At 41.1% G+C, this 12597-nt stretch overlaps 1 protein-coding gene across 1 annotated transcript in view; it reads left to right on the forward strand.

The window, feature by feature from the left end:
- Nucleotides 1-12597, forward strand: part of KDM1A (lysine demethylase 1A) — a 55392-nt gene that overhangs the window by 40265 nt on the left and 2530 nt on the right. Inside the window, 8 exon segments of the mRNA XM_037498430.2 lie at nt 4210-4352; nt 4629-4719; nt 5492-5626; nt 6696-6769; nt 7491-7602; nt 9365-9497; nt 10894-11081; nt 11447-11561. Of these exon segments, the coding sequence (XP_037354327.1) occupies nt 4210-4352; nt 4629-4719; nt 5492-5626; nt 6696-6769; nt 7491-7602; nt 9365-9497; nt 10894-11081; nt 11447-11561 (991 nt within the window).

Raw genomic sequence — 12597 nt, forward strand, 5'->3', positions numbered from 1 at the left:
AGGAGAGGGGAGGAGGCAACAGTCTCTGTTTCATCACACTGAATTTTACTTGGTTTGAGGGTGTAATTACTCTTATCCTTTAGAAGGATACTAGGTATATCTCATTTCCCTTAGCTATTTGGAGATCTGAATTAGACTAGACTTCTTCTAGGTCTTACCAAAGGAACTAAGTTTAAGTGTTCATTTTATCATGGTTCTAGAAGTGTATGGGCATGGGAGAGGTAAAGATTGTGATTTCTGTGGGCCAGATTTTACTATTAGTTTTTTTCAATGTAGTGTTCTTCGAGAAGATTTCTCTGACTGAATTTCAGATGCGTCTGTACCTGGAGCCTAGCTGTACTTGACTCCATTCTGCTCTGCTGCTAGAGAATTTACCCACACTAGAAGTAAAATAGATGGGCGGTGTTTAGGAACACCTAAAGAGCTTGTGATGATATAATGTATCCAAAAGTAGAAACAAAGGAAAGCTGGCCTCCCCTTGTGATGACTGACTGACTTACTCCAGGATCAGGAAGCCTAACCAGAAAGTTGCTTGAAGTTCCCTAAATTTAATTTGCATGAGCTGGACACTCAGTCTGCCCCTCCCACAACTATGCCCAAGGATGTTCCATATAACCCACAAGACCAAACCAATCTAGATGCACCCATTTAGGGTTATGGGACTCACTAAATTCTTAGTCTTGAAGGGTAAATTTACTTTTACAGCCTTTCATAGAGAAATAAATGACTTTGAAAAGTTACAACCAAACCGATTTCAAGTGATATCCTTCTTGTGTGACCCTTTGTTAGAAAACTGTATCAAAGGTTCTTTCCCCAGAAACTGCTTCTTAGTTTGCTACTCTGTGTTTTCTGTGTTGTAATAAAGAAATCCCACTGTCCTTTCATGAGGTGCTTGACCCCTTGTCATCATTTGCTGAGTCCCTTATGTTCAGAGTGCCAGCGTGTCAGCTTCTCTCCATGATCGTTGGTAGAGCTAACAGAGAGCAAGGGGAAAGAAATGATCTGAAAACGGGGGTGCTTATTGCAGTCATTTGCTACAGTTCTTTTCATTGTCTGAGGATGTCATATAGAACACATCTAACTACCTTCACTTTAGAAATAGATTCAGGACTTAAATACATGAATAAAAACACATTTTGGTTTTGTCCCAGTCAATAATTGGTTTCCTATCAGACAAGTATTTTAGTTACTGTTCTGCAAATATTCCTTTAATTTCCAAGGGGAATTTTGAAGTTAATGAAAACTAAGTTTTTAAATTACTGCTGGTCTCACTGGCAACATTCCTGCCCGGGGCCTGCCTGAATCCTGTTGCTGCTCTGATTATGGAGCCTCAAGTTGGGGTGGTGTACCGGAGATGCATTTGTGTCTTCCTAGTGTCAGTCAGATGTGGCAGTAATCTTTTGGTTTGTTTTTTGTTTGATTTTGTTATTCTTGTTACTGTTATGTGTGTACCCCTTGCTTTCCCCCCTTTTTTTAAGTTTTGCTTTATTTCTCACTGCTTTCTGACATCATCTCCCTTATACCCCCAATCCCAACCCCACCCCTTGGTCTAACTGCCTTTCTTTTGCCCATTTCTATGCCTTGACTTTCCCATTTTGGTTTCTGTACACTCTGTTCTTTATTTCTCTGGTGGTTGCAGCTTCTGAGCTAACAGAATGCTTCTGTCATGCTGTGTGTTTAAAGCCTTGATTTTACTGCTGTCGTTCAAAACTAAACTTGACGTGGCTGTTGGGCTGTTATTTACAGTTTATTTCTCTCTCTGCTGCACTGGTTAAAAGGACACTGTCAAGGTATTTTTTTCATAATTTTTCAAATCATTTTCCTCACTGTTTACAGTAACCCATTAAAAGCTTGAAACTTAAATATTTCCCTTCCAAAGCTCCTCTCCATCATACATTCACACTGGTCTGTTGTTGTAGAGTTGCGCCTATATGTTGGCTGGTGTCATTTGAGTTTTTGTCATTGAAAGCGCATGTAAAACTTCAGGTTTTTTGTGGGGAGGTGTGGGTGGACTAAAGGGGAAAGTGTAATGAATCAAGTGGGCTGCTCAGCAAATAGAGGGAAGAAACAAAAGGTCAAATTTGGTCCGTCTAACCTTGACAGTGTCCCTTTAAATATCTCTCTACCACACACCTTGGACCCTAGTTACTGAGCCTGAGTGCTGCATACTTTTAAAGTATAAACTTCCCTATGTGACTGTCACCCTAGCTGCAAAGATTAAAGCTTGTCTGAAGCAAGCCATCCAGTTGACACTGGAAGAGCTTTAATCTGTACCATTTGCACATTTGGCACATTCTGCCGTATTGTAAAGGCATATGTGGTCTGGTCCCTCTTGCTGCTATAGCATCCTCTTGCTAGGCATTTTCAAAGCCATAGACATAGCTTTTTGTATCCCAGGAAAAGCAGTCATGCACATTGCATCTGTGATCAGTTAAGGTCTCAGAACAATGTAGATTTTATGTTGAAAATGTAATTATTTCCTAATTGAATGGAAATCCAAATTTACAGTTTTTGAAACTATCTTTTATAGCATTATTTGCAGAAATTACACTGTGAGGTTTCAGCATTGCTTTGAGCTGCTCTGTTTATGACCATTACATCAGTGAGGAAAAGTAACTGATGAGAATCAGTGAAACTCCTGACAGGAAGTTCTGTCTCTTCCATTAACTCTGATAGCATAGTCACACAGGTATGGCTGCTAGCAAGAATACCTTTCTTTGGCCGTGAAGTTGAACGTGTAGATAGTTAACTCCTTGTACCATCTTGCTGTATAAATGGCACCAAGCTTCTAAAGCCTGTTTCTCTGCCTTATTTCTCAACATAAACCCAAGATTCTTAGGGATTTATATTTCTTAGGCTAAGGGGGATTCTCAAATTCATAAGGATTTCCTGATTTCTTTCAGGTTTGATCTTATAGAACTTGCTACTTTAAGATATTATTTTGATAGACTCAATTAAGATGTCTGTTATATTTACAGTTCCAAAGGAGAGTTGTGGTTGTTTTTCCCTTTCTTTTTTGGGGTATGGATGGTACTTCTCACTCTATTCTTTCTGCCACACGATGGCTCATCTCATAGTTCCTTGTGTGATTCGTCAGTGAAAAGGCAGAAGCCAGTGCTTCAAAAAGGACAAAACCTAAGGAGTTTCAAGAGTTGGAGAATCTTCTATGATGATCTTGTCCACAGTCAGTTATCTCTGCATGACAGATAATCCCTGACTATAGTGTTTTTTTAGAACTTAAATTTTTTGTTTTCTTGTTACCAGTTTTAGGTTGACTATAAAGTAAAATTACATATTTAAATCCCATTTCTCAGTTTAATAGCTTATTATGGCAGAAGATGCTTACCTTACATATGCTTTTTCCTTCTCTTGCTGCTTCTGTACATTCAGCAGAATTATAGGTAAATTGTAGGTACCGTTTACTTTGAGGCTGAATTAACCAGCAGAGAGATTTGTGTCAACTAAGTGATATCAGCAGGTGGGGGCGGGGGGGGGGGGGGGTTGTGTACAGCAGGGACTAGGCTCGTGGGCTTACAGCTTGATGATCAGCTTTTGCAATCTGTTCTCTTCATCCGCAATAGCAAGGGGCCAGGCTAGTTACCAAGTCTCTCACAGACTCTCTAAGAGCTTTGGACGTTCAACGCTGAACTTATATAAACCACTATCACTGTGCCAAAGCATGAAGGTGCTGTTATGTTCTTACTAGCAGCTATAAATTCACTTTTCTCTTCCCTGTTCTCACATGAAATTCTGTTTTCTTCTAGGGGAAGTAGTTACCTTGGGCTTCTTATTTTTCCATCCTGTCCTTATTCTGGAAGGTTTTTCAGGTGTAGTTTTTGTTCTGTGGGACTTTTCCAGTGTGTTATTTGTATGTCAGCCCAGTTCAGCTCAGTGCCCGTTATCTCCAAAGCACTTGTGCTCCATGTAACTTCAGTTAGCACCAGTGTGAATCCTGTCACTGTTCTTAGAGGTGGGGTCCCAGCCCTGGGAGCGAAAGTGGAGAATAGGTAACTGTCAGGGCTGAAACATTTCATATCTCATTTGATGAAATTGACCACCTCATAGAAAAGAAAATTTTGAGTCATTATTCTCAGAGGTTTCCCCTTTGAGATACATTTTTTGACCTTTTAAACTGTAGAGCATTTGTGATTCATGGATGGTTATGTTTAGTCTTATAAGGACCAACTCTGCTATACTTCGGATTTTCAGGTTCCTAAAGAGAAAGATGAGATGGTAGAGCAAGAGTTTAACCGGTTGCTAGAAGCTACATCTTACCTTAGTCATCAACTAGACTTCAATGTCCTCAATAATAAGCCTGTGTCCCTTGGCCAGGCCTTGGAAGTTGTCATTCAGTAAGTACTTGGATACTATTTATTGTATAGTAGACCCATTTAGAGGTGTGCTATTTATGTTTAAAGTTTTTCAGCAAGTCTATTTGAGCTAGTTTTCATGTGCAATGATAAAATCCAAAAGTAAAATCATTTAAAATAATTACATTATCCTTAAGGCTCCACTCAGTTCTAAAATTCATAGCTTTTATGACGTTTCAGTCCTTGAATGTTTTGGTGGGCACTTTTCTTGTGCTACAGAACTGGCTGTGGCCGGGGCATACATATTGTTTCTCTTAGGTTACAAGAAAAGCATGTAAAAGATGAGCAGATTGAACATTGGAAGAAGATAGTGAAAACTCAAGAGGAATTGAAAGAACTTCTTAACAAGGTGATATTATCTATCTGTTTGAGGACAGGGTGGGAAGCTTTTAGTTTGGGCATTTTAAAGATGTTTTTGGTTTTATTTCTCCATGGGAGAGAAGTCTGCAGCGCAGACTCATCATTCTCAGAAATAATGACTGGCAAAAGATACTGTTTTGTCTGTCAGCCTTTTAGTATGGTATTGCTGGTAAATTGTTGCCAAGGGAAATAGCTCTTCCCTGTCGTAGGTTCCCTTTGGCTGTTCCAAAGCTGGCTTGGTTGTCTCATTTCTTCATCCTGCTCAATGAAGAGGCCTCCAGCACACATTCTTCACGGATTGTGGTGCAGGTGAAATGAGAAGAGTGGCTAAAAAAGGCCACTTTGCAGAGTAGTTACAGGGCGTCTTGATATTTAACATCACCCTAGTCCTACGGAGTACCACCAGCAGCCTGGGAATGGCTCCTTAAGGTTTTGCAGGGTGATTTTACCGTTTATATATTTTTAAAAGTCACAATAGTGTTTCTGGAAATTAATTTCAATACTTACTAAAATGAATGGGTCACTCCTTTTTCGTTTTGGAAGGCATTGCCAGTATAATGTGATACCTCTGTGTTGAGCTAGATAGGATTTTTTCCTCCACTCCAAAATGTCATGATGTAGATAAGGTACTTTAGAAATCCAGGGGCCTTGTGTGGTAGCCCTGTTTAGGTATAAAGCATCTAGGAGAGGAACCAGAACATGTGGTTTGGAGATGAATTACCTAGCTGTCTGGCTTGATAAATGTGTGTTTTTCTCTCTAGATGGTAAATTTGAAAGAGAAAATTAAAGAGCTTCATCAACAATACAAAGAAGCATCTGAAGTCAAGCCACCCAGAGATATCACTGCTGAGTTCTTAGTGAAAAGCAAACACCGGGATCTCACGGCCCTGTGCAAGGTAGGGAGTTCTTATGTGCATGCCTGGGCGGCCTTACTCGGAATCTTAATAGTGTATAAATAAATAAATAAATCTTTAAAAAAAAAATAGTGTAGGTCTGGGAAGCTTGGAGTGAGCCACTAGCTCACAGGTACCTAGAGGTACGGTAAGAGGAAGCAACATGGGCAGCAGTGGGGGATTTACAGGTTAGTTTGGTTTGAGATCGGATTTTCCTGAATAATCTTACCTTGTTCACATTCTCATCCTTTAGCTTATTTTATTTTTTTATTTAATTTTTTAAAAGATTTATTTATGCAAACAAAGCTGGGGCACAGAGACACTGGGGCGGGATGTGTGTGTGAGAGGACTCACCAGAGACAGAGTGGGGAACAGAACAGGCAGACTGAAATATACTGCTGAGGGGAGCAGCGGGTGAGACAGGAGAGGTCTGCTTCGCCTTGTGGGTTACTCCCTGGCAGGCCGGGGATCGAACTCATGCTGCAGAGGCTTCGGATTGCTTCATAATGTGGTGCTTAATCCCTTGCGCCACCAGGGAGGCCCCTTTTAGCTTATTTTATATCTCAGTTCAGCCCTTTGTCATAGGTTATCCCTGATAGTTTGGACTAATGATAGTGGACATGGACTTCAAAGTCATTTGGAGTCAAAACTAGTTGAAATCTCTTAGTGCTTCTTAGCCATGTAACCTTGGTCTCCTTAATCACTTCATCTGTGACATGGTGTTAATTCTACCTCTCTTGTAGGGGATCCAAAGTACTTATCCCAGGCTAGTAGCATGGTAAATGCACTGGAAGTGGTAGTTGCTATTCTTTTTCACCCTTCCTTTGTTGCAGACTGGTTTTTTTCTTCCTTTATTTCCTCCTCCTGCTTGTGCCACCCCCCACCCCCCATCTTATTCCAGGCTCACATTGTCACTGGTCTCCAGGAACACCCATACCTGAACTCTGGCCTTAGCCTTAAACTGAAGTGCATTTACATATATGACCTGGACAGGGATGTAATCCAGGCCTTAAATAGTGTGGTGTGAGTCTGTGACTTTTCAAAATGAACCCAGTTGTCTTAATTTTATTAGGAATATGATGAATTAGCTGAAACACAAGGAAAACTTGAAGAAAAACTGCAAGAATTAGAAGCCAATCCCCCAAGGTAAGGAAGTCACACAAATGATCAGAGAGGTAGCTTTTACTGTGGGCTTTTATTTATGTCCAGTGAGTGAGGGTTGCAAATTGTTTAATGAATGGAAGGTCTTTGCACATTGGACCATCAGGCTTCTAAATCGCCTATATTTGTATTTTAAGTGTAGGAATGTCCTAAACACTCACATGTACTGGTTTTGATTGGGTAGCCTTTCTCCATAAGATCTGATAATTGAATGAATATGTAGTAAATGAGAATTTTCTTCTTTGAGTGGGATAAGAAGGTGGTGTTGCTTTAGCTTTCTATAATTTTGGGGATTAGGAAGATAAACACTTTATTTCCATTGGATTTTTGACAGTGTATGCTGACACTGTATTCCATGCTGCATCCATCTTCCATGGAGATCTACTTTGTTCTGTGACCCATTCTTGCACATGGGCTTAATTAGCCCATTCTTTATTTAAAATACAAAAAATTTTTTTACAACAAATAAATGAGTACCATGAATGCAGGGTGACAAATGAGGCCTGACTGTGAATTGGTTTTTCTGGTGGGTTTGGTGTTGCACCAGGCTTAAGGAATAAAGGGGTCAATAAGTCAAATTCCCTCACAGAAAGGCCAGCCCCAGGCATAGATTGACATACAGTTACTGAGATCATTCACATCAGTTCACTGAGAATTGTAATAATGTCCTTTAATAACCTTGTGTGCCTTTTTTCTCATTTTGCAGTGATGTGTATCTCTCTTCAAGAGACAGACAAATACTTGATTGGCATTTTGCAAATCTTGAATTTGCTAATGCCACACCTCTCTCTACTCTCTCCCTTAAACATTGGGATCAGGTAAAATTTCTTCATCATTGCACATGTCTTTGAAAGAGGACCTTGTGTGTTTTTAAACAGTTTTATTAAGGATAAAATGTAATAAAATTCAGCTATTTCAATTGAATAGTTTGATTTTTGCCAAACATATAGTTGTGAACTATCACCACAGTCAAGACATAGAACATCTTCATCATCCTGAAACATTCTCTTTGGATCCTCTTGCAGTAACCCCCAACCCTCCCACTTCTTGCTCTAGGCAACATCTGATTTAGTTTCTATCACTGTAGTTTTGCCTTTTCTAGAACTGCCTATAAACTGAACCATACAGCATTTAATTTCATACAGTCTGTAGCCTTTTGTGTTACTACTTTCACTCAGCATGAAGTTTTTGAGATTTTGAGATTCATCTTTGTTATATATGTCAGTAGTTTGTTCCATTTTATTGTTACAGTGGTTAGTATTCCTTTGTATGGATGTGGCTATGTCACAGATTGTTGACCCTTTCACTGGTATATTGATGGACATTTGGGTTAATCCACATGGATATGTTCTATGTCTGAAACCACAAAGACCCATGGCTATTACCCACCCTAACCTATGCTGTTTTCTCCTGTACATATATACCTATGATTAAACTTATAGACACAGTAAGAGATTAGTAACAATAAAATAACACAGTGATAACTACTGTAATAAAGGTTATATAAATGTGGTCCCACTCTCAAAATATTGTATGCAGTATTTTCAGAGCTTGGTTGATTGCAGGTTACTGAAACCCAAGGAGGACTTGGGTTTGAAGCTGCTATAAAGGTTCCTGTCTTTCTCTTGGGTGTTTACCTATCTAGGAGTGAAATTGCTGGATCTTAAGGAAAGTAGATTTTAATGTAAGAAACTTCCAAACTGTTTTCCAAATTACATTACCACCAGCAGTGTTTGGACGTTCCAGTTATTCCACAAATTCCCCAACACATGGTATTGCTGGTTTTTAAAATATTAGCCATTCTGATGTGTTGTAGTATTACATCATGGTTTTAATTTGCATTTCCCTATTAACTGGCAATTTGAAGCATCTCTTCATAACTTACAAAGTCTGTTCAGATATTTTCAATATTTTCGCCCAGTCTACAACTTGCCTTTTCATTTTCGATGTATTATCTTTCAAAGCACAAGTTTTTAATTTTGTGAAGTCTTGTCTATCAACCTTTTATTTAATATTTGTGCTTTTTGTATTTTGAAAAAAAATCTTTAATGTTGCAGATTTTCTCCCTGAAGTTTTAAGGACTTAGCTTGTGATCCTCAGTGTACTTTGTTAAATTATTCTTAAGTATTTAAGACTGTAGAATATTACCTTTTAGTTACAGATTTTAATTTTCATTACAGAGTTTCCTAGTAAAAGTATCTTGAGTTCTTAAACTTTGTAGTATCCACGTATAGTCTTTAGCATTTTACTTAGAGTGAGGATTGGGTTTGTTAGTGGTAAAAAGTCTTGCAGATTTTCTAGTTTGTTTATGGGCTTGATGTGCTGCTGTTACGCTAAAAACCTATCTAGAGAAAAAAAGAGATTGCCCTAATCTCACAGCTATTAGAGACATTTGCACTTTTTCCTCTCTTTTTCTGTGGTTTTCTGGGACAGATGTAGCTGAATCCTGCTTGATAGTTCTTTAATTTCTGCCCTAGAATAGTAGCTGTTGCCAGCTGCTGTTTTCCGTGTGAGAGAACTCAGTGTAAGTGGCAGAAATTGGATTAAGAAATGTAGAAATGTGTCCTTTTCCCTCCTTAGGATGACGACTTTGAGTTCACTGGCAGCCACCTGACAGTGCGGAACGGCTACTCCTGTGTGCCGGTGGCACTAGCCGAGGGCCTTGACATCAAACTGAATACTGCGGTTCGGCAGGTGCGCTACACAGCTTCAGGTACGTCACTGCAGTTACTCTCGCCCATACGTGCGCGGGGCTTTGTTGTGTGGCCTACAGAAAAGATAATGGGCACATTTCCTGATAGAATGTCTTATGAATTAATTTTATAAGACATTATTATAAAATTTAAAAATTTGAATTTTCAAAAGGATTGAGCCTGTAGAATGTTTGGAGGTTCTAACTCACGTCAGTCTAAACCAAAAAATGCAAGCAAGTGTGGATGTAATTTGACTTAAGCATGTTCTTAAGTACCAGGATTTTGGTCCCTGGGGCCCAGTGGAACCAGGTCCTTATTTTTCACCATCTGCCTGTTGATCTCTGGCTCTTTATGACTTTTCCTGTTCAGACGGACTGAATAGGAGGTTTCGCTCAGGCCGGTTTCCGGTGTGGGAGCAGTCCTAGTAGGGTGACCTCAGAGATGGGCTTGTGATGCCTCTGGCATAGCCTCAGCGCTCAGCAGTGCTGGTCCAGGGTACATGACTGGAGGGCAGAGACCCCGTGGCCCACCCTCCTTGGACGAGAATAGTCTTGAACTCCTTGTGATAGTGCTCACCTCCCTCTCTGAGGGCTCTCATGAAAGTGGAGAGGCGGCAACCCGTCTTGTCTTCCGCGCCCCTTTTTAGAGTTGATGGGTGGGCACAAACGTGTTTTCACAACCACTGACACGGCCCTCTATTTCATTTTCCCTTCAGAGGCAGCTTTTAGCTGATGGCGTAGTGAAGGTCTGTGACTTTGAGCAGGCATTTTGCAGGCAGGAGAACAACACTGAAAATAGTGTTTGTGTTACTGTCCCTAGAAAATAGGCGTGTAATGAGCTCTCATAGTTAGAGATATTTATATGTATTTTGAAACTATATAATAGGTGTTCATTGAAAAAAATCAAACACAAATGAGGAAAAATAAAATAAATTTATTTCCAGTGCCCTTTTTGTGGCCCCCTTTGAGCACATTCCTGTCCTGACGAGCTCAGTATCACAGCCCATCTAAGGCGCGCCCGCTTCATCCGCAGGGCTTGGTGTCCACTCCTCTGGGCCCTTAGCGAGCACCTAACCCCGGCGGAGAGGGAAGGAACGGGTTCTGTTGGACAAGACATTTCACTCTTAATTTTGGTCTGTTTCCTTAGTAATGTTAAATAAGAAAGGTCTTTTCATGAGTTCAGAAGGTCCCTGTTGTAGCAGGAAGATAGGATGGTGTGATCTGATCTTGACTAATAGGGTTTAAGTCCCTACGCTTTACTACGTGGTGGCTTGGATAAGTTACGTGACCTCTGACGCTGTTTAGTGCTATAAAAAATGAGTAGAACCAACTTGAGAGACTTCTGCTACGAATTACCTGAGATACTTGTGTAGCTCCGTAATGCCCTACAGCCCGTCCCTCTCGCCGCCCTCCCTAGGATGCGAAGTGATCGCTGTGAATACTCGGTCCACAAGCCAAACCTTTATTTACAAATGCGATGCAGTTCTCTGCACCCTACCCTTGGGTGTGTTGAAGCAGCAGCCGCCAGCTGTTCAGTTTGTGCCACCTCTTCCTGAGTGGAAAACATCTGCAGTGCAAAGGATGGGATTTGGCAACCTTAACAAGGTAACTTACCTGGGGCGACTGTGCACACCCATTGCCCTCCATGCAGGGAGAAGAGAAGCACCTGCCTTTTTGTACATTTTGCTCTGTTCTCTGGTGTCGGGGGAGGCCTGTCAGTGCATTCACCAGTACCTACTATATAAATGCAGTAGGATTTCGTCTCCTAGAATTTGCAAACCCGAGCCTGCACGGAGTCCTATAAATGTCTTACTTGGGACAACTTTTAAGAGGGATTTCTAGGCGTCTGTTGAGTAGAAGAGACTTTAATAAGGCCTCAGGAAAAAGTACTTCCCGCTGAGGCACAACTGTACTTACAGCCCTGTTCTCTGAGCCGTGTCCCCAGCTCACCTGCTCCTTTTTCACGACAGGTGGTGTTGTGTTTTGACCGGGTGTTCTGGGATCCAAGTGTCAATTTGTTTGGGCATGTTGGCAGTACAACTGCCAGCAGGGGTGAGCTCTTCCTCTTCTGGAACCTCTACAAAGGTAAGTGCTTTCTAGTTTTAATCTTTTTCATATCCTTATAGCAGTTTTCTGATTTTTCTCAAACATATGTCTTAACTTTTTGTTAATTCAGCCATTCCTGAAAGCCTTTACAGGTGCTGGGGATATGACCAAAAAGTGCCTGATCAAAGAGCTCACCTCCTAGATAGGGAGGGCAAAAGAAAACATGAAAATGATCATCAACCATTCAGAAGGGACAAACCCAGGGGGGCTTCCTGGAAGGGAAAACTTGAATTCCTTATTCTCAGACTTTAGTATCTGACTTGCTACAGAATTTTTGATTACTCCCCTAAGAATATTTTTCTCAAATTCCTAGCTCCTGTCTTCAAATATGTTCAGATCAGGCTTTCTCCCATGCAGCATGGCCTTAACTCACAGCTCTGTCCATCCTCAGTCAGGGCCACGGAGGCGGCACTTTGTTCCTGCGCACATTGCTCCTAACAACGGCCAGTGCTCATCCCTTTCCTCATCCAGGCCATCAAGTCCTGTTTCAGCTGCACTGTCTCTCAGACTGTTTACTTCTCTTCCACTCTCTGTCCAGGCCACTCCCCTCCCCTTTCCCTGTTCAGTGATCATTAACCACAAACTGCTTGTCCCTGCTTCTTTTGATGGCTGTCCACTATCACAGCCATAAAGGCCTGCCTAATCTAGCCCTTCGCTACTTTGTCTGCTTCCTCATTGTCTGCACCCCCCAACACCTGCCATTGTGGCCCCCTTCCCCACTGCTTACCCCTTCCACTTCTTAGAATCCAGGCACACTTGTCTGCTCTCCAAGAATTCTGGAATGCACCAAGCTATTTTTTTCTTCAGGGCCTCTGCATGTCCTGTGTCTGGGGTGCTTTCATTTTCTTCTCTTCCTCCCAACACGGCATGCTCTAGCCAGCCTGCAGGGTCTTGGCCTCTAAATGTCACTATCTCGGGGAGATGTTCCAAGACACATACCCTCACTGCCTCAAATCAAAATCAAGTCTCTCTCGTTTTCTCTGCATCCTGTTTTTCTTCATAGCTTTTCATCAAT

Source organism: Talpa occidentalis, unplaced genomic scaffold, assembly GCF_014898055.3.
Source record: "Talpa occidentalis isolate TD23 unplaced genomic scaffold, MPIMG_talOcc4v2.1 talOcc4.9, whole genome shotgun sequence".
Classification (NCBI taxonomy): domain Eukaryota; kingdom Metazoa; phylum Chordata; class Mammalia; order Eulipotyphla; family Talpidae; genus Talpa; species Talpa occidentalis.